The sequence below is a fragment of the Castor canadensis genome, chromosome 15 (genome assembly GCF_047511655.1).
Source record: "Castor canadensis chromosome 15, mCasCan1.hap1v2, whole genome shotgun sequence".
Lineage (NCBI taxonomy): Eukaryota > Metazoa > Chordata > Mammalia > Rodentia > Castoridae > Castor > Castor canadensis.
This window is the reverse complement of record NC_133400.1, coordinates 9,330,432-9,352,484: the sequence shown is the minus strand read 5'-3', so window position 1 is coordinate 9,352,484 and position 22,053 is coordinate 9,330,432. Positions and strand designations below refer to the sequence as shown.

At 43.0% G+C, this 22,053-nt stretch overlaps 1 protein-coding gene across 14 annotated transcripts in view; it reads left to right on the top strand.

The window, feature by feature from the left end:
- The window catches only part of Wwox (WW domain containing oxidoreductase), a 927,061-nt gene that overhangs the window by 44,437 nt on the left and 860,571 nt on the right, over positions 1–22,053 (top strand). For 12 of the 14 annotated variants that reach the window (XR_012441878.1, XR_012441877.1, XR_012441881.1 and 9 more), the window contains one exon: positions 4,172–4,278. Coding sequence is in view for 6 of the 14 variants with exons in the window: in XM_074055599.1 (XP_073911700.1) it covers positions 4,172–4,278 (107 nt within the window). In the remaining 8 variants the exon portion in view is untranslated. Of the gene's footprint in view, positions 1–4,171; positions 4,279–9,826; positions 10,470–22,053 lie in introns of those variants that run through there. The other 2 variants (XM_074055612.1, XM_074055611.1) reach the window with 1 other exon arrangement.

Here is a 22,053-nt window from a genome sequence, read left to right as displayed (position 1 = left end):
TCAGATGTGCAGTTTTTGGTAATAAGAAGTTGTTTGCCATAGGTCATTTTGTCAAGGGAGATAGCCTGACTTAACAGGCTTGCTTGGGAAAATAAAATTTGATAGAAAAAGGGTACCCTTTCTCCCTGAAGATTTCTAAGTAGTATCATTCAGAACCTTAGGATATTATTATTTACTCTTTTTTTTTTTTTGGTGGACTGGGGTTTGAACTCAAGGCCTACACCTTGAGCTACTCCACCAGCCTTTTTGTTGTGAAGAGTTTTTTCGAGATAGGGTCTCTCTAACTGTTTTCCCAGACTGGCTTTGAACCTCAATCCTCCTGATCTGTGCCTCCTCAGTACCTAGAACAGGCGTGAGTCACCAGTGCTTGGCTCTTTACTCATTGTTAAAGGAAGTTGTTTGAAACAACTTGTATTATTTTCATATAATTCAGAATCATGGCCTGTTAGCAGTCTTGCAGGAGCCATTCATTCCTTCTGGAAACATTTAGTGAATCCTACTCAGGTGGTAGGCCCACGCAATCCAGACCCAAGAGGCACAGAGCCCAAGTTGTTTACTGCTAACTTGGAGAGTCAGATAAACACTGTCCCAGAGGCTGCCTGGCCTTGTGTTGTACTGATGTTGTCTGGGTCTATAAAAAATATGGTTGCTGCTAGGGTTGTGGTGGCCCAGGCCTGTAATCCCAACAGTTGAGATGCTGACACAGGAGGGTCAGGAGTTCAAGGCCAGCCTGGGCTACATACTAAGACTCTGTCCCAAAAATGTGTGTATGAGTGTATGTGTGTGACTAGAATTGTGCCCCCCATCTTTTCCACTCTCCTATATCATTTTTTTTCTCTGAACACCCTCTGATGAAAATGTAATTATAAATATTTTTGACCATCCCTTTGACTTGGAAATTTCAAAGGGTCACAGAGTCTGTCCTTTTTTCCTGGGATTGCAGTGACCGAGTTGTTGGGTTGTTGGTCATTGGCATCGCCTCCTTACAGGTGCCAGCACTTCATCAGCCTGATTGAGGTAGCACAGCACTCACTGAGACTTCACCCCAGCCTACTTCCAGCCAGTGCTGGGGCCTCTGCATTACTGTACCTGGGGTTTTACTTCTCTTTCTTTTCTCTGGTGATCCAGATACCTCATGCTCACTGGAGGTAGAGGTGAAATTGGAATGAGTCACTGGTAAAAAAATGAGTAAATTTCAGATTGTCTTCTGGCCTTATGGCTCAGAGACCTTGAAATGCCTTTTGCTACACACATGAAAGAGGGTCCATTGAATGTTCGTATTTCAGATCTGAAGACTTTGGACATTGTCATGCACCTGGTTCAGGTGTCAGAGGTCATCTTGGTAATGGTAGTGAATGCTTTACAGTACAGAATTTGGCAAAACCTCCATAACAAATGACCTTGCCTTAACGATGAAGTGCAAGGGTGCTTCAGAGTCATTCTTTAGGCAAATGGACTTGTGCATGGAACCTGCAGGTGACTTCCTTGAGTTCTGATTGAGAGGCCAGCCATTCTGCCTGTGTGTTGCTGTTGGGACCAGATCTGGAGGGGATTTTAGCTTTGTAGTCATGGTGACTGCTGTATTTAGTAGGTCATGAGAAGAGGCGTAGGACTTTACGCCAAGAATTTGGAAAAGAACAAAAAATTATCAGTTGTACTCTGCCTACTGTGGTAACATTAGGTTCTTATGATATAGTTACAACTTCATTTTGCAGGAAAGATAGTTGAGTTTGAGATAGGTGGATGTTGTAACTGTGAACTGTCAAAGCTGGCATCAGCACATGTGTGCCAAGCTCCTGACGTGCAGAGTGCTTTTTTGCCTGAGAATTGGTTTCTGTAGACTGGTCTCCATGAAGATTATCTCTGAGGAGGCTCTTTCACACGGGGATCTCAGAAAGATACTCTGATTTTCATCAGAGTAACATTGTGAAGACCATCATTTATGGTCATTTGGCATGGACTTGCCAATGAGCATATATGAAATACTGAAATACACGGTAGCTTCTCTAGTAGAACTGATTATATAGCTTTGCCCTGTTCTCTGTACGGTCTTCACCATAGCTTTCAAACTGTGGTATTTTAGAGTTCAGAGCAGTGGCTGGCTGTTCAAGCTGTGGAATTAGATGGCCTGTTTCCCTCCCCATCCTCTTCCCCCTTCTCCCCATCCCTATCAGTGTTCTTTTTGGAGATGAGTTTTGAAATATGGCTTCAATTCTTTTCCTTCCCCTCCTCCTTCCTCCTCTTCCCTCTCTGCTTCTCCCCTCCCCTCCCCTTTGTACTAGCTTTGACCTTACGGTCTTGGCACTTGCTATGAAGGCATCCAGCTTCCACAGGTCTCTTATATTCCTTACAGTATTAAATCGGTTTTTTCTTTCTATGCTTCATTTTGGATATTTTCTTTTGCTCTATTTTCTAGTCCCCTGACTGTTCACTTTACTGTGTCTTATCTTTTGTTAACCCTGTACCTTGATTTCTCAGTTATGCTTATTGTATTTAGGTTTCATAAGATCTATTTGATGTTTTGTTTATTGTTTCTAGTTCCTGGTAAAGTTCTCCATCTTGTGTTTTCATTCCTTGAATATGTTAATCATAATGGCTTTTAAGTACTGTTTCTGATAACTTCGTCATGGAGAATCCTGTGCATTTGTTTCTATGTTTTCCTCCTCTGGCTTTTGGTGAAACCTTGTCTTTTTTTATTCCTAACTATATATATGGATATATATATATGGATATATATATATATGGAGATATGTGTGTATATATACACACATATATATATGTGTATATATATATATATATATATATATATATATATATACACACACACACACATACACATTTTTTTGTTTGTTTGTTTTTGTGGTACTGGGGTTTGAACTCAGGGCCTTCACCTTGAGCCACTCCACCAGCCCTTGTTTTGTGAAAGATCTTTTTTTTTTTTTTTTGAGATAGGGTCTCACAATTTCTTTAAACTGTGATGTTCCTGATCTCTGCCTCCTCAGTAGCTAGAATTACAGGCGTGAGCTACTGGCACCTAACTACTATATTTATTTTCATGCTGGAGTTTTTATATGAGAATTTGAAATACTTGCAATGATAATTTGAGACTATGGATGATGGCGTAGTCCTCTCGAGACTATCTTTTCTTTGTCAGTTAGATAGGGATAGGCCACTTTAATCCAGTCAGAAATTTAAGTGGCTTGAGCCTGAGCTTTCAGTTGGGCTGGACTGTTTCTGTTTTTACTATGAGGCAATAGCAATCCTTTAGGATCCCAGCCAAAAGTGTGGTGTTTTACCCAGGCCTTCTTTGGTGGGCCCTGAGGACATATCTGTGTCTTTCTGTCTGTGTAAGACAGCCACACATAGTCCATCTTCTCAGGCTCTCAACCACTATTTTTTGAAACTGGAATAGGACTTGAGGGGAAAAAACAAAATAAAACAGAAACAGAAACAGCTCTGTAAAGTGCTTGCTTTTCAACCTCTCTGACTCTTGGCACCCAAATCAGTCCTAGTGTCTTTCTGTGGTGCTTTCAAAAAGGTAGGCATGTGTGGGCATATGTGTGTGTATGCATGTGTGTGTGCACACACACCTTCACATTCCTGCATGATGTGTTCTCCAGCTTTTCTGATTGGTGGGAGGGTGGAGGAAACCTATGATATCATAGTGAGAAGCAGAAGTGCTGCAATAAGTTACTGTAGAGCAGTGTCACTACCTTTATTTTTTTTTCTCTCTCTCTCTTCTTCATAGTGTTGCCTTTAGCACAGGCTCTAGTTATCACTGGTGGCTAAGGAGGTTAAATGGCCATGCTAATAGTGTATCTGTGACTTGGTCTTCATCTTGGAAATAGCTGTGTCCCTAGGACACGTTTTGTCAGCCTCACTCTGAGGATATGCTGGTCAGATGATTATTTTTTTTTGGCGGGGGGTGCTAACCTGTGCCTTGTAAGATGCTGTGTCATATCAGTGGTCTTTATTTTAGATACTAGTAGTATTCCACCTCATGGTTTTGTCCACCAAAAATGTCTTCAGACATTGTATCCATGGTAACCCACTGTAACCATGTCTGGTTGAAAGCCTCTAGGACAGTACAAGTGGTGCTCACAAAAGCCATTTAGGTGACTCAATGTGTTGATGTAGTGATTTCTAATGTCGACTTTCCTTCAAACCATAGGGTTTGAAACTGCCAAGTCTTTTGCACTCCATGGTGCCCACGTGATCCTGGCCTGTAGGAATATGACAAGAGCCAGTGAAGCGGTGTCACGCATCTTAGGAGAATGGGTAAGCACTTGAGTATTTTGTTTTTTTTAATTGCCAAACACACACACCGTGCTGAACACATGGAGGCTTTAGTGCAGTACATAAAGTTTATTGCTCTTGGAGTAATGTCTTTATTTTTAAAGTCATCTTCACATTGTTTACTTTAATGAATGACTGGATGAACAAGCCTGTTATTATCCACGTCTTTGTTTATAGTTCACTGTCAGTGTCATCTGCTTTATTAGTCAGAGGTTTGAGAATGTTTACTCATTTAGCTCACTTATTGAGAAAAATACAGCATGGTTAAGGCCCATGAATGCAATAGGAGGTTATTATGCTTCTGTGGTCTTTAAGATTGGAAAGGAGTAGGCGTCAACCCTGCCTTTTTTTTTTTTTTTTTCCTTCTTTTTCTCTACAGATCTTAGTGTTGATGTGTCTGTGCCTAAACAGCTATTGCGAACTGGTAATGCTTTTGGAACTAAGGATATGGCACCAAACAAAACAAATCCCTGCCCTCCTAGGTTTAGCTTCTAGGTAGAAGATACAGGCATGAAGGGATAATCAAGCTGAATGTTTGCTATAATATCCTGCTGTTCTAAGTATGCTAAAGGATGATGAAGTAGAGTAAGGGACAGGTAGTGACAGCCTGAGCTGTTTCATAGGGGGTGGTCAGCAGATACCCCTCTAAAATTGTGGCATTTATTTTGAGATCTGAGTGAAATGAAGAGATAAGCCATGCAAATACCACAGGAAATGGTTTCTTGGCTGTAAGAACAGCATGTGCAAAGGCACAGAGGCAGGGCCAGGCCTGCAGACTCCAAGGCCCATTGGGGAGACTAGTGCAGTTGTAGCAGAATGAAAGGGGAAGAGATGGGAGAGGAGAGTGAGTGGTATCTTACGGGGTCTCAGAGACAGTGGGGAAGAGTCTGAGCCAGATAGTGACATGAGCTGATGGATTTTGTAAAGTGATCACTGGGCTCCAGTGTGACGTATAGACCACGTTCCTTCATTCACTTGTCATTTGGTCACATGTTTTGAAGTGCACTACTGTGATAGACGTGGGATCTATTGTTAAGGACAAACAGGCGTTACCACTGTATCTGTAGAGCTTGTAGCCTATGGTGGGAAGATAGATTTAGCCACAGAATAGTAGATGTTAATGTCAATGTGAAGTGCTCGTAAGTGGCACTCTGACACTGATCATGCCAGGGAGCTGGGAGATGTTAAAAGTCAGGTGCCTGTCAGAGCCAGGCACTGGTCACCTCTGTAATCCTAGCTATTCAGGAGGCAGAGGTCAGGAGGGATTGCAGTTTGAAGCCAGCCTGGGCAAATAGTTCTTGAGACCCTATGTTGAAAATACCCATCACAAAAAGGGCTGATGGAGTGGCTCAAGGTGAAGGCCCTGAGTTCAAGCTCCAGTACTGCAAAAAAAAGAAGAAAAAAAAAATCCCTGAGGAAGAAAAGAACGATTAAGCTGAGATTTTAGGAAAGACCAGGGAGAGGATGGAGAAGGGTCAAATGGGGTAGGAGAGTGGGGTGTGCTGGAATTGTGGGATTGTGGGTGGAGGAGCAGGAGAGTCCAGAATAGCTGGGGAAGATCTTCCAGCATGATCCAGCGGGGATGGATCCAGCATGGCTGGACTCAGTGCTTGAAGGGGGCTGGAGAATCTTTGCCAACACTGTCTTCATTTCTGAGCACTGTGAAAGAGTTCTTGCCATTTGAAGAAACACACTGTGACTTGCTTGAGAAAATTGCTGGTGTTCTGGACTTCAAAGTTATGAAAGTAATGAAAAGGAAGATTTGTTTGTTTCTGTTTTAATCAGTGTGTTTTCTGTGAAATATTTAAAAATCAACTCTTGTCTTGAGCTTACTGGATTCTTTGTCTTAGGCCCAACATTTTTTTTTTCTTAGTGTGTTTCTGACTGTAAAGATAAAAGTGTCAACCTCTATCAGTGGAGTAATAGTAATCTTTAGAGATGTGTAAAGAGAACAGTGGGTCATACGTATGTGTGATTTGAATCTCCCTGCAGAATAGAAGGTATGAAACAAAAACTGAAAGTCCTGGTTCTCCTCCTCTCTGGAAGGCCAACATAATTAGCTGTTCCTTATATGTTCTTCAGAAAAAGATTGTGCATCAGCCAACACCCCACATGCTACTCTGTTCTGTACTTGACTTTTTCTACTTACAGTGCAAGAGATCTTATCAATGCACATAAATTGACTTCTGTGGTAGTCAGGCTTTGTAAATCGCTGTGACAAAATTCCTGATATAAGCAACTTCAGGGGAGGGAGGATTTATTTTGGGTCAGAGTTTCAGTGGTTTCAGACCATGGCTAGTTGGCTTCATTGCTTTTGGGCTCAGAGGTAGGGGGAACATCATGGCAGAAAGGAGAGTCAGAGGAAAGATCTGCTCACCTTATGGCAGCCAGGAACCAGAGAGAGAGAGAGAAATATAGAGGGAAAAGGGGAGGTAACAAAGTAAATCTTTTCAGGGCTCCCAGTGGCCTTCTTTCTTCCACCAGGCATACCTTCTAATTTCTGCCAACTCCCAATAATGCCATCAAATTAGGAAGTTAAAGCCCTTTTGATTCAATCACTTCCAAAAGCCCTACCTGTGGACACTGCTGCATTGGTAACCAAGTCTTCAACACATGAGCCTTTTGGGGGATGCTTCATAACCAAACCTTGACCATTTTAACTGCTGCATAATATTACATCATGTGAGTATGCTTTAAGTTAACCAGGCTTCCTTTTGGACATGTAACTTGTTTGCATTGTTTTGCTATTTCAAACAATGGTATTTGCATCAGATTTTCTTGCAGTTTCATTTTACATTGGGTCTAAAACTATGCAACAGTGAACATTCTTGTTTTTTTTTTTTTTTTGGCAACACTAGGGGGTTAAACTCAGGGCCTCATGCTTGCTGAGCAGTGCTCTATCACTTGGGCTATGCCCCCAGCCCTAATTCTTGACATATACATTTGTGAGCACATCTATAGGAGTGAGTCTCACTAGTGGACTCCTTTGTCACTGAGTTAATATGCAGTTAATTTTGGTAGTGAGTTCCCAGTTGTTGCTCAGTTTCCATTCCTACTGACAGTGAGAGGAGCACCTGTGGTCTTGCAGCTGTGTTAGTAAAATTCTGTTGGCCTTTGTGGTACTGTTGTGACTGATGATAATGTGTTCAGGGATATTTTACAAAGGTATTAATGTTGAGACCAGTGCTGAACGATCACTCTAAAACATAATTGTTCTTCATTTTTAAATTTGTCCTCCCTTTAAAACATTTTTTTTAGGTAGTACTGGGGTTTGAACTCAGACCCTTGCTCATGCTAGCCTCTCTACCACTTGAGTTAAGCCCCAAGTCCTTTTGGTTTGAGTTACTTTTTTGTGGATAGGGTCTTGCTTTTTGCCCAGGCTGGTCTGGACAAACAGGAGTGACCCTCCTGTTTCATCTTCCTGTGTAGCTGAGATGACAGGTCATGCACACAACACCTGTTTTTTTTTTTCCGGCCAAAGCTGGCCTTAAACCTCAGTCCTCCTGATCTCTAACTCCCAGCTGCACCAGGCTTAAATTTTCCCTTTTGAAGAACAGATTGATTTGCATTTATTCCATTACAGCTATTGTTTGATGCACAGAGGCAGAAATTTCTGGATTTACTCTAATGAAATGGAGGACCTTGGGCAAGTCTCTTCATGTATCTGGTGCCTCAGTTTTCTTATCGTTAATGAAGAAGGTTGAATGAGATAATCTCAAAGACCCACCATTTAGCTCTCTTTCTAGAATTTTCAGCCATAATTGGGTCCTTGATAGAATTTATCACTGTGTAGTTTAAGTATACTGTACAATACCTTGAGGCAAACTAGCAATTCCAGAGAAATAATGATCCCTAAACATTTGCTGTCAGGCACATGTGAGAGGGAGACAGGAATGAAAACAAAACACGTACTCCCATGCTGTCTCAAACATCTAAATTACATTTGGTTGGTTTTAGACTGTAGAAACTCAGCCCAGTGCACTGTTTTCTGTGTAAACCATTGTATATTGCCTTCCTTGTGTCCCCTAAATGGTGATTATGGAAGCTCAGATTTAGCGCCCATGGCCGCTGTCACTACATCATATCGTTGCAAGTTCAGTATGGTGTAGAGAGTGTGTGATATCCCCAGACCCTGGGCTCAGCAGCCCAGGTGACTCGCGTTGTGCCTGGTCCCCAGGCCATCCCCACTTCCTCACCCATGATATTTGTTTGTCTGTTCCTTCATGTTCTTCCTTATCTCATGTCTCTGCCCTGGGATTTTATCTGGCATATCGTTCATGTGTTTCTCAAGGTCAATGTGATCCATTCTGGTTTTTCAAGCTTTGTGCCAGCTCAAGTATGTTTATACTTCATCTGGGATGGCTCGTGGCAGCATTGGGCCAGGAGGGGAATGCAGCATATTTGGCACCTTGTGGGAGGTTCTCAAAGGCATCCAGGGATTTTTGTTTTAGCAAGAGCTCATTTAGAACTCTTTGGGCCTTTTGGCTTCACATTGGCTCTTGTGTGCCAAGGCTTGTGGGCATTCCCAGATCCTGTTCTGTGGATAGAAATCATTTCTTTGTGCCCAGCTTGTTCCTCCCTGCCTAGTGTTTCTCTTCCAGCTTCTTCTGTACATCTCAGGATTGCCATGTTCCAGAACATTCATATCTGTATCTGAGGCAGTACAATGCTTTTCTCACACTGTAATGGGGCAACTGGCAGCCCCCTTATTCATGGGATCCCTGTTACGTGCTGTACCCTGGGCAAAGCCCTTTGTGTTATTTATTTAGGAAGATGCAAAAGGCTAGCCCTCCCTAGTTAATAGAAGAGCCAAGGGACAGTTCTGAGGGAGAAGGAGCTCACACACAGCCATACATAGTCAGAGAGCACAGAGTCAGGCTCCTCACTCACTCCATCTGGCTTTAAACCCAGTCTGTCTCCCCTTTAGCCTGGCTTTTCTACCATAGTCAGCATTGTTAACCGTTCACCATCTTTGAGGTTTTGCTCTCAGAATTCAGAGGTGCTACTTGAGTGCTTCTCAGAGGAAGCAGTTCTGACCTCCAGTAGATACCTTTACACAGAAGATGCCCTTTCTAGTCCTTCCCAAACCACTTTTGGGGAGCTCCAGCTACTAACTTAAAGTGTAGCTTAAATGAGAGCACATTCCATATAGAAGCATGTTAAGAACCTATATAAGGTTACTACTAATAATTATCTTGTGGACAAGTACCTTCTTGCCAAGATGTTTTGGATGCTCCAGCATTAGAAGTAAGAGAGTAAATGAAAACAATTAAGTTGGACCACCCTCTTACAAAGTAAATCACCTTAGCATAATCAAGAAACAGAGAGGAGGTGGAAGCCCATCAGTACAGTCTTACTTAAATAAAGGATCTCTAGTAATGGGGTTTGCACCTGTGTCCGAGGGCAGTCCACAGATATGTGGACAGGGTCCCCCTGGTGCTTGTACTGCATGGTTAGCAGGCCAGTGCCCTTACCTTTAGACCAAGTTCTTAACCTCTCCTTAGGTTTTCCAGGGACACAGTGACTGTTTTCAAGGTGTAGTGGGTTCTCTTTCAGCAGCAGTGTCTGTGTGGCAGGATTCCAGGTGAGTTCTCTTAAGTCTGGGCCATGGATAGCTACATCTGGGTCCTGCAGTGCTGTGATTTGTTCTTTTCCTCACTATTGCTGTATTTATGGAGGTCTGGACTATCCCACCTGTTCTGAAATCTGAGGACAACCAAGGGATATTGCATTTGAACAATAATAGCTGATAGGTATCACAGTATACTTTGTAAATGCCCACAGCAAGACTGTAGCGTCTCACTGTAGAGCTCTTGAAAGGCCAAATGGTGCTCTCCCATCCTTCCTCCTTTCACTGTATTACACTTTTCAAATTTTAGTTTCTAAATTGTGGATCCCTACAACCTGTGATTGAAAATGTCTGGTCCTGTAGAGGAAGGAGGCTGTATAGAGCTGGGGCAGATGGGCTGAGATCACCTACCACCTACCAGTTGCTTACAGGATGAAAAGAGGTGGGGCTGTGGGTGGCAGTGGCTGGGGCTGGGGTGAGATCAACAGAAGGAAGGGAGTCTTACAAGTGGCCAGCCTGCTTCACTGCCTGCACTGTTTATCATGTGAAGAGTGAAGCAGGACATGCAAAAGAGCTTATATCGGGGACTGACCATTAATGACAGGTAGGGCTGGTGAATCTAGCATCCTCTAGGCCTTGGGGCAGCAATGGGTTGAATTGGTGAGGTAGAAGAGGGTTGGCATGGGCAAGAAGGGCTGGTGCTCTCTCTTGGAGCTGTGATTTGACCACCTCTCACTCCACAGACTGTGACTGCCCTATTGCCTAGGAGGATTTGGTTCCTGGGAAAGACTTCCTAACTTTGTCTCTGAACTTGGCCTAGACTTTAAGTCTTCTAGAGACTGGTTAGGATGATGACGTGCTATCAGATAAGAAAGTGCAACAGGGGTTCAGCTCAGCTATTCTCTGTCTCTTATTTTTGTTTTTGTCATGACCATTTAAGCAAAATTCCTGAGAGGCCCCAAAGAGACAGGGTGTGTGGCCTTCAAGGCATCTCCCACCTCAGTCCAGACACTTAGTCTATCCTGTGTCCTAGATCTGGTCTGATACTGAACTTATGAAGAACCAAAGTATATAGAACAGACCTTCCCCACCACTACTCTCCACCCTACATCCCCATTGCAACAACCAAAAATGTCTTCTAGACATAATCAGGTGTTTCCTGGGAGTGCAAACCATTATGAGGTGATTACCACTGTTATAAAATATGCTGTATTGTGTTAAAGGTTAGAAGCAGAGACACCCTGTGATTCTGGGTAAGTTTTTCAACTTCTATAAACTTTGGTCTCTTTATCTATGAAGTGAAAATCATAATGTCTCTGTCAGGAGATCTAGGTGGTTTGAATTGTATTGACCGTGCATGTGTAAAGTATTAGCATGTTGTGGGGAAATATTAAGTGCTCAATTAAATTTTAGCTGCTGCTATTAAGATCAGTAATGAGAATAATTCTTATTAATACATGAAGTGCAAAGGAATGCTTACTTTTCTTAACCTCACCAAGTGGTTGAAAGTGGAGCTGTAGGGAGGATGTTTATGAGCGTGACTCAGATGGAGGTGCAATGAATCCCTTTTCAGTCTGCATATGTCTGGACTCCTACATTGTAATAGATGTGCATTTAGTTTGTGGATTAGTATTTTCCAGTGTACCTCATATTAGCACTCCACTGTCATTTGAAAAGCTATCTCAATTATTGATGTGATTGCTTTTTCTTTTGTATTTACAAAGAACTACACTTTGCATATATTTAGGAAAGATGATTAAAGGATTAGTCACCAGGAACAGCGAGCAATGGTTTATATCAAAATGGTTATTGAGAAAGCAGGGAGATGAGGGGTACAAATGAAAGATTTATTAGTGAGAGGTAATGGAATGTGCATATTTTAGGGAGAGAGTGATGCCCAGTTAATCGTAGGTGTGCTGTACGATGCTGCAGTGTTTTAATTACTCTAGTTTTCACTGGTGTTGGTACTAAATCTGTTTATCTCCTCAGGGGGAAGGCAGGTGGAAAGCACCAACAGCATTGGTCTCATTGATAAGCATCGGAAATCATGACTTGAACATCATTTTCAGATATAGATCCCTTGGTACCACCCATCATGTTGGTGCACACTTGACTGTGCTTTGAAATGATAGCGACACCCCACATTTTCACGACATGGCTTTAAGGATGGGTGAGGATGCCAAGTAATGAATTGCTTATACTTTTAAGAACTTCTCCAGGAACCCAGCTACGCTTAGGCCCTTCCACTCTAGTCCGTGACTTTGTGATCCTTTATAGCATTATTGCTTGTGGGAATTATCACAATCCTCTCTGATACTGAAAGCTTAAAACCCGTGATTTGCCTTTCTAAGTGAAAGGTTTTTGGGGTGTGTGTGTGTGTGTGTGTGTGTGTGTGTGTGTGTGTGTGTTGGGGATGAGCCTTGTGTCTGTGTAAGTTGGTCACTTGACGTGGAAAAGATGATCATTCTTCAATATGTCACAACTTACAGGAGTCATCACCATTGTTCTGAGTGATTGTTAGCTAAACAAAAATATAAAAACTATTAATATTATTAACATTTATAGATTATTGGGAAAGGTTCATCCTAAATCAGACTCTAGATTTGTTTCTCATTTCTTTGCTTTAAAAATTGTTTTTCTGTGTAGTATTGGATTTTCAATAAATAAAGTCTGATGTAAATAAACCTGGGAACCAGCAAGAACTGTATAAACCACTTGCTGAAATCAATAAGCACATAGTCCCATAGAAAGGTAAAGTCCTTTCCCTAAGGCAAAAGTCCCTTCTAAAGTCCTTCCCTGGGGCATTTCTGTTTTCAGGTGTCATTTATTGTTACCTGCGAGTTAGGATGGGGGCTCGTTTTTTTCTCCACTGGGCACTGTGCTTACACTTAATGGTGAAGGGTGTGTCATGTATGGAGCCCATTGTGCGCACAGCCTTTGGAGGCTGACAAGGGGCAAAGGCTCACCCAAGACTCCCAGCTGGAGGATGAGTGGTGGATCCAGGATTTGAAGCCAAGGTTCCCTGACTTCAAAGCCATCTTGTTACCTGATCCACAATTCATGCTGTGTCTTCTTGTGCCAGAAGATCGGCCTGGCTTTTCCACGGACTTATCCTGTATTCTTAAGAGACTCACATGTATGTGAGTGAATATTTAATAATGTGAAACAGCCTGTGTCAATAACAAAAGGTTACCTGTGATTTCCTGTGTTCCTCTGTGGCTCTTTTTGTTTTTTCCTCTTGGCAGTACTGGGGTTTGAACTTAGAGCCTCTTGTTTGCTAGGAAAGCTCTTTACCATTGATGCCATGCCCCCAGTCCCTTTGCTTTTAGTTTGTTTTTCACATACGGTCTTGCACTTTTGCCTGGGCCAGCTTTAGATCTTGATCTTGCTACCTCTGCCTTCTGAGTTGCTGGATTACAGCATGTACTGTCATACCCAGCTTATTTTTTTGAGATAGAGACTTGCTAATTTTTGCCTAGGCTGTCCTGAGACATTGATCTTCTTTTCTCTTCTGCCTCCTGACAGCTAGGATTATAGGCGTGAGTCACCAGGGCCAGCCCTTCGGTGGCTGTTTCTAATTTGGTGGAATTGAAATTCCTTTCTTCCCTGCCGGTCTTCTGTTTCAAGTGTTATACAGTGTATTTACTATTATACTTAAGGTGCCTATTTGACCTTTCTTGTCACAGACCCAGGGAAGATTCTTTATCCCATAATAAATTATTCATTCCTCTCATAGACATAATTGGTTGCTAAAATATTCCCTGTCTTCAGAATGCCAGAAAATTGTGCTGGGTCCTTATCCTTCAAGTTCTCCATTTCATCTCTCATTCTGAAAATTTTGCCTTTACTCATTCTTGACTGTTATTCATTGTTCTTTGATCACCAGCTCCATGACTTCAGGATTTCTTTTTTCCCCCCCTGGTCATTGCTTGCAGACTTGAAATAAAACTCTTCAGATTTTATATCTATTGCAACCTTCGTCTAATGAGGGCTGTGTTTTAGAACGTGAGCCTCCAGCATAGGTGGCTTGCTCTAGACCCTCACTGCACATTCTACGCAGTCCAGAGCATGTGTCACTTTTATTATGACGGGATCCCCTGAGTTCTTATTAAGCAATTTTGACATAGTTTGAAGAGACAGATTTCATCTTTAGATGATATTCAGCCAATGGCTGAAAGGCCTGCTTCTGGTTGCGTGTCTTTTAGACTCCGTTATTAAAGAGGGTAAAAAATATACTAGAGATTGTTTTTCGTATTTATTATGGGGCATTCAGAGTGTCTCAGATGTAGTGTGTGTTAGAGGGAACTGAGGAGAAACAGTTCTTGAGCTGATAAAACCCTCTATGCAAGGACAAATAGACAACCAGAGACAAGGCAGCCCCTTCAGATTGGTCCAGCACACACCCTGCAGTAGGTTAAGGCTTATCTAGATAAGTATTTAAAATACAGCTAAACTTTATCCAGAGGCAGCCCAGTGGAGGAGAGGGGGTCTTTGCTTTGGAGTCCTACAGACCTGGGATCTAGTCCTGGTGAACACTTGCTTGCTGTTGTCTCTGGGCGTATCTGGTCACCCTTTGGAACTCTTCACTTAATTTCCTGCAGAATCGCACTCATGGTACCTCTCAGCTCAGGCTCATCATAAGGATGAAGTGCCGCCACACACATGCTTTTCTGCACAGAGCCTGGCACTTGAGACAGTCAGTAAGTGGCTGCTACCGGAGAGACTGCCTTGTCCAACACCAATCTCTCACAAATCTGGCTGGAAAAGTGTTTGCTCTTTGTCTTAATCAGGCTGCTGTAATAAAAAGTATCATAGACTGTGTGGTTTGAGCCATGTTTCTCTCTCTCAGTTTTAGAGGTTGGTCATCTGAGATCACAGTGCTAGTAGGGTTGGGTTCTTGTTGAGGTCTCTCTTCCTGGTTTACAGATAGGCATGTTCTTACTATGTCCTTCCATGGTGGGTAACAGAGAAAGTCAGGGTGGGGTAAAGAGAGAAAGAAAATGAGTGTATGTGTTCACACACAGGGAGTGAACAAGCAAGAGAACTGATTGATTTCACTTCCTTTTTTTTTTTTTTGTGGTGCTGGGGTTTGAACTCAGGGCCTCATACTTGCTAGGTTGGTGCTCTGCCTCTTGAGCCAGTCTATTGGTCCTTTTTTTTAGTACATGTGTATGCCAGGTATTTTTGAGATAGGGTCTCACTTTTTGCTACGACTGGCCTCAAGCCATGATCCTTGATTTTAGCCTCCCAACAGATATGAACCACTGATGCCTGACTTCATTTCTCGTCTTATAAGGACAGTAGTTCTTTTTCAAGGCCCCCATTTCCATAACCTACTTACCTTCCTCAAATACAGTCACAGTGGGGACACATAGAGACACCACTATTTAGTCTGAGCATTCTGCCATGGCCCCCAGATCCGTGTCTTTCTGATAGATTAAATGCATTTCACTTCTAGGCCCCCAAAACCTTGATTCATTTCAGTGTGAACTCTAAAAGCCTACTTTAAAAAATTTTTTTGGTGAGATACACAATGTTTACTGAAATCTGTGACTTGGCAATGTATAACTAACAAACACAGGAACCATGGGGTCAAGGAGAGAAGTGTCTCTGAGAGAGACTGGACAGTGAATTTGAAGGACATAATATGGGGACTCACCCAGCAAGGGCTTCAAAATGCCAGGAATCTTAGTTATTAGGTTTGCCTTTACCTCCCAAGTCACTTTGCTGACTTCTCTTTAATGTGCAGGCCACTTTTATGACATCCCTGACTGAGGACCACTAGATTTGGGATAAGCTCCTCCCCACTGCACATTTCCTCATTAGAAAGGCTCCCTTATAGTGAAGCAGAATCTATCTCCAGATGTCTTCTAGGGCCCTAGGGCTTTCCCTCCCCACGCTACCAAGTTCCACGGACTGTCTTCCCCCCAAAAATCTAACTAATTTTTAAATCTCTCAAATTCCCTAAATAATAAATCCCGTTATTGAAGGTATCATGTTACTAAAAGTTGGTAGTGAGACTGTCCCCTCTCATTTCTTTGCAACCCTGTCCCTGTTTTATTTTTGGAACATGGGACACTTGGCAGCTGGAGACTGGAGGCAGCAGATGCAGGAGCCCAGGCTGCATTGCCTTCTGTGGAATTGATGGATCAGTGCTAAACAAGAGCACACAGCCTTCTTACTGACAGAGGAGGAGTTCACTTACCTACCTGACAGTTCTGGAGTTCCAGTTGTTCTGACAACAATGTGCTCTGTAAACTGGAGAGCAAGGAGAAACTTCCATGCATCTTTACAATGGCTTTGCTGTTTATTGAGAGGGACTAATTAGCTTTGATTATTGCACTAATATTATGGCACTTTGACAGCCCTTCAGATTTATGACTCTGGGAAAACAAACAAATGAAATGCAGGTGCTGGAGCAGAAAGAATAAGTTATTACTGAACTTTAATTACTTGGAATGTTTCTCTAGGAGAGAGTTAGTTGATGAATTACAGGATGCTGGAACCTACATCAGATGGGAAACAATAAGAAGACAAAAATACAAAGGTGTGTGTCGGAGGGGAGACTGGAAGGGCACCTTTTTCAAAGCAGGAGAAGGTAGGACACATCCATCATGATCTCAGCAGAGTTTCATTGATTGACTCTTCTGGTTTCCAATGCTGTCCTCAAAGCGTGGGTCCTGCCCGTATCACCTGAAAACTTGGAAGAAATGCAAATTCTTGGGCCCAAGTCCACAACTACCAGGTCGGACACCCTGGAGATGGGGCCCAGCACCCCATGTTTTATCATCCCTCCCTGAAGTTTGGAAGCAAGCAAAAGTTGAGAAGCACCCCCTCCAATTCTCATGCTCTTTGCCTTTTATAAGATGGTAGGTACAAAGTTTTACTTTCATTTATAAAAATCAAATAGTCTTATAATCCATTTCTCCAACCAGTTGCAAGGTTTTCAGGCTATTTAAAAAATGTACTAATATTTATTAAGCATCTGTTATGTGCACAGTATCATGGGTGATGTAAGACAGTTTAGAAGAAGTGTATGTACTAACGGGGTGATACTAGCGAACTGGAGCCCAGGCCAGCTGTTGCTTGGCAGGAGTGGTACCGATTCCCACAATTCCCAACCCCACCCTGCTCCCTGCCTCAATGCAGCATCCTTGAGGAAGGAAGTATTGGCAGATGGCAGTCAGGCTGGCGAGGGCACATTTGGGCATGACTGGAGCATGAGTGAGTTTGTCCTGGGGATGGAGGTTATCAGGATTGGATGTGGTATACAGAAGGAGGCCAGAAGCTGTTACTGCACGCTGGACCTTTCAGGACCTGGGTTCTATTCTTAGGAGAACAGGACTTGGTCCTGTTCACTATTGATGGATCTGAGTGGGGTGATGAAGTCCACACATAGTGATTCAGACAGAGGCTTGATCTGAATTGGAGAGTGGGAGCCTAGAGGCTTGGCGGAGGACACTGCTACTGCTGTCCCCAGCGACAGTGAGCCTAGCAAGTAGCTCTACAGTGAAAAGGACAGACCAGGTTTGCTCTGTTCCTTTTATTGACAGCCCCTGTAAATCCACCAACTGAGTCCTGAGGGTGAAAAAGAATTATCCTTTTCAACAGCATGTGCTTGGAGAACCTTTAACAGGTTATGGGAGAGACTCCTCACTTTTAGAAGCTCTGGAAAAGAGAGAAAATCCTTACTTGTCTGCAGCCCTTTCTTAGGAGGGAATCAAATGCTTTCTTGTTGGAACTGGCAGTGTTGCAAGTGGAAGGAGGCGATTCACATTTACCCAGGGAGGGCCGGCATGAGTTGGGAGAGAAGTGGGAAGCCTGAGGGCTACTGTTAAGATCTGGGCTGTCCCCCAGAACCCATGTGTTACAATAAAGCCTTTGTCCCCAGCCTGACACAATTGGGAGATGGTAGAATCCATAAGGGTGGGACCTCAGGGTGGTTTTCTGGCCCTTGAAGTGGATATCCGAATCTGATCTCTTCTTTCTCTCCTTTTTGTATCCTGGCCATGGGTAATCATATCAGGTGCTCCTGCTGTGGTATGCTGCCTTGCCACAGGTCCAGAAGCAATGGGGCCAACTGACCATAGCCTGAAACCTGTAGAACTGTGAGCCAAAATGAGTCTCTTCTGTTATAAATTAATTAGCTCAGGTATCTCTTACTCTCAGGGAAAGCCAACTAACACACCTGCTTAGGAGTTTTCCTAACAGTTCAATGAGGCCTCACACTACAGCCCACCAGGCTGGGATGGGCGGAGTTGTGCTTCAGCCTTGCCCTGGCCCTGCAGGTCCCATTTGTCTCCTGTATCTTAACACTTTTTCCTGTTTTGTTCCCACAAAAGCTCTGTCACCCTCCAACACAAAATTTTCTATTTTTTTTTTAATGAAAAAACAATGACATATCCTCTAACTCATGGAGGAACCACATGTAATAGAGAAGCTAAAATATTATTAGTTAGCATATGTTAATTGTACAAAGGGCTCCACTGTGGTGCTTCTATACATGCACAATACTGTATTTTAACCCAATTAAAATGTGAGCAAATTTATGCAAGAATAATATAATGGAAAAAATCAGCTATGACTTAGTCCCTTGTCTTTTAGGGAGACTTATGCATGAACCGATTAAATTTGAGTATTCTGTGGTCATCAGATGGTAGGATTTTAGGATCAGAAAAGGTTTTCTAAGATCTTCCAGCATAACCTCCTCCTGTGACAGATGGGGAAACTGAGGACCAGAGAGGTTCAGCGCAGTCAATTCATTATGCCTTTTTTTGAGACATTTTATTATGTTGCTCATTTGGCTGTGCAAGTTGTATATATAATTATATTTAAAATGTGTGTGCATGTATATGCATATGTGTATATTTTTTATAATTGCCTGCAGGACAGGGATATGGTACCTGGCACTTCAATTTGGATGATTTGTTTCATTCTTTTTTTTTTTTTTTTCCAAGAGCTCTGTTTTAATCATTCTTTTTGTTTAAAGAATGATTTTAATCACCCTTATCTTTATTTTTGTGGTAAGAATAATGGTAATGGTGGCTCACATTGTGTTCCAGGCACTGTGCTAAGCACTTATGGTGAATTAACTCAGTTACTCTTCACCACAGCCCAGTCATGAGTTCTGTTTCCCTGTGGCCATCCTGAGGCACAGACAGTTTAGGCACAGATACATTTAGGACCTCTGCAAGCTCACGCAGCATATATTCAAGGCAGATGAGATGCTGGAGGGGTTGGGCCTTGCCTGTCTTATCCCTCTTGGTGTGTCCCTTGTGTGTAGCTCAAGTAGGAGGGATTTGGTAAATATGCGATGAATGACAGAGAGACAAGGTGATAGCCAACTCATAGGCATTGTGCCCACTGGGCAGCATCCTGTCACTGTAGTGCAGGATTGTTTGTTGAGATAATTTTTGGAAAGCAGACCAACACCAGGTACAAACAACCAGATGTTTTTGTTTCTTCATTTCTCTTTTCCCTTTTAGCCTCATGTTTTTAAGGTATTGAACTGTGCGAATGGATTTTGATGTGTGATGCATCCCCAGTTCTTCAGCTACCTTTTTGCTTGTTCAGGAAAAGGGTAGTTATTGTGATGTGAGAAGTAATTTGTTCCAGTTCTTTGGAATTCCTCATCCCGATTTGGGAAATCTCAGCTCACCGGCTTCCCTGGTCATTCTGGAGGTTGGCTGTGATGAATGGACTTGATTTTGAAGGACAAAAAGGTGGGCTCCAAAGGAAGAAACCAGGAGCAGAAGGGAATGTACTTCAGGGCTAGTGGGGGTTTCGGGAGGCAGGCCTCCTTCACATGAGTGTGCACTCAGAAGAGACAAAGTTGAGCTGAAGTCAGAAACTGCTGTCAGAGCCCAAGGTGATGTCAGTCTTGATGTCTGAGGTAAAGAGGAAAACCTTGTTTCCTGTTACTTACAGTGGGGGAGGAGCTAACTTGTGTTGGCTTTGATTCTAATGTCCTGCTTCCTTTTTTTTGGGTTAATAATTAGTTATACTGAAACCTGTCAGAATTAACATATGCTGAAAGAGAAATTGAGATAGAGAGAGAGAGACAGACACATGTGAAAGAGAGCAGGAAACTGGAGACACAGAAGAGGGACAGAGCAGACACTGAGAGACAGAAGTAGGGACAGAAGGATCCTCTCTGGAAGTGTTCTTTTTTTTTGCAGGTTTTTAGTGTCAACCTCTTGCCTGTTGAGGCAATTCAGTCACTGTTTTCTGTGTTCTCTGATCTTTTCTTGCTTAGGAAGGAGGAAATTAGAATTGTTGAGCTATGATTTGTTTTAATCAGAAAGAAATTGTCTAACATAAATCTCTTCGTGAGTGCTAGAAAAGCCCTAAAGGGGCCAGGAAAAAAATATCAATACTTTGCAAAGGAGGACTGATTGTTCCAGTTTGTGGCTTAATTGACTTTAAGCCTTAATGAAACTCAGGCCAGGGCGGGCGGTGTGCTCTGTGGCCAGGATCAGTGGCGATGGCTCTGGGAGAGGGGAATTTAGGTGCCGATTTGCTTCTTTGCTTCTGATGCGATTTTCTAATTGACCAGGGTTACCTAATACCAGATAATATATTTTTTCTTCTTATGAAGAGAGTAAATTTTTTTTCCTGACTAACACAGTAATTTATTTTAAATTACAGCTTTTTCTATTGGAAGCATTCAGTTATGTGAGATTATCTTTCCCCAAGTGAAATTTCACTGATGTCGTGTAATTAAATATGGATTTTTAAAAAGAACATAGTATATGTTTTAAGTTTGTAAGCGGACAAACGGGGGTATATAAAGACTCTATTTAAGGAGAAGTAGCCCACCTGATCAGCACGGTAGCCTTCAGAAAGGATTCCTCCTCCTTCCCACTTCACCTCTCTTTCTCCTCCGCTTCTTCTCCTTCCCCTTCCCTCCCCTTCCTCCTCCTCTTCTTTTTCTCCTCCTCTTCCTCCCCTTTTTCTCCCCCTCCTTCCCCTTTCCTCCCCTTCCTCCTCATCTTCTCCGCATTTCTTTTCCCTTTCTCTCCCTTCTTCTTCTCCTCCTCCCCTTCTCCCTCCTCTTCTCCTCCTCCACCTTTCTTTCCCCTTCCTCCTCCCCCTTGCCTTCCTTCAGTTCCTTCTCTTCTTTCTCCTCTTCCTCTTCTTCTTTCTACTCCTCTTCCTCCTCCTCCTTCTCCTTCTTATACTGGAGTTTGAATTCAGGGCCTTGTGCTTGATCCTGTTTTTGCCTTAATTATTTTTTAGATTGGATCTTAGCTTTTGCCTGAGCACCTTGTACCACATTCCCCTCCTCTGCCTCCTAAATATCTGGGGTTGCAGGCATGAACAACCACACCTGGCTCATTCATTGAGATAGGGTCTTGTAAACTTTTTTTTTTTTTGGGCCTGGGCTTGCCTTGAAGCTCGATCCTCCTATCTCTGCCTCCTGAGTAGCTGGGATTACAAATGTAAGTCACCACCCCCCAGCTACCTTATTGTTGCCTCAGCCGTCTCATCCCTGTGAGACTGTGGTGAGAGTAACTGAGGTCCTGTTCGTAAAGTGCTAAGAGTGGGTTGCTGAGTACTTAGGTACTGAGGGTACCCTGTCCAAGTGCCAGCAAAGATATGAAAGAAAATTGCTTCGGCTCCTTTGTGTGTGCTGGCCCTACCCACTGGGCCAGGTTCAAGTCTGACCATTCTCTGCTTATTCCAACCATGTCAATCTCATCACTTTTCCCAAGCCTTCCTGTCTCTCTGTGTGTCAGTCCAGGACATTTTCTCTGCTTGGAAGGACCTCAGCCTGCTCACCCACTGGACACATGCATGTGGCCTGTGAGTCTCTGCTCACGCTTGTCTTTCCCACAGACCTTTCCTGGATGTCCCCTGTCTCCTACTCCTCTTCCCTCCCTTCCTTCAGCAAGTACTTGTCACTACTTCCTCGGAGTCAGGTGAGATGGCAGTGATGGAGGAAGTAGAGTTTCCTGTCCCCAGGGATCTCACAGTCTGGGTTTTGTTAGTTAGTTATTTAATTCTATTAGTGTATATTAATTGTACAAAGTAGTGGGTCTCTGTGACATTCCCGTGCGTACATACAATGTACTTGGCGTGTGTTCATCTCTATTATCCCTCCTCATTCCCCTCCCCATTCCCTTACACATCCCCAACAGTCCCCCAGTCCCCCTTTTACATCCCCAACAGTCCCCCAGTCCCCCTTT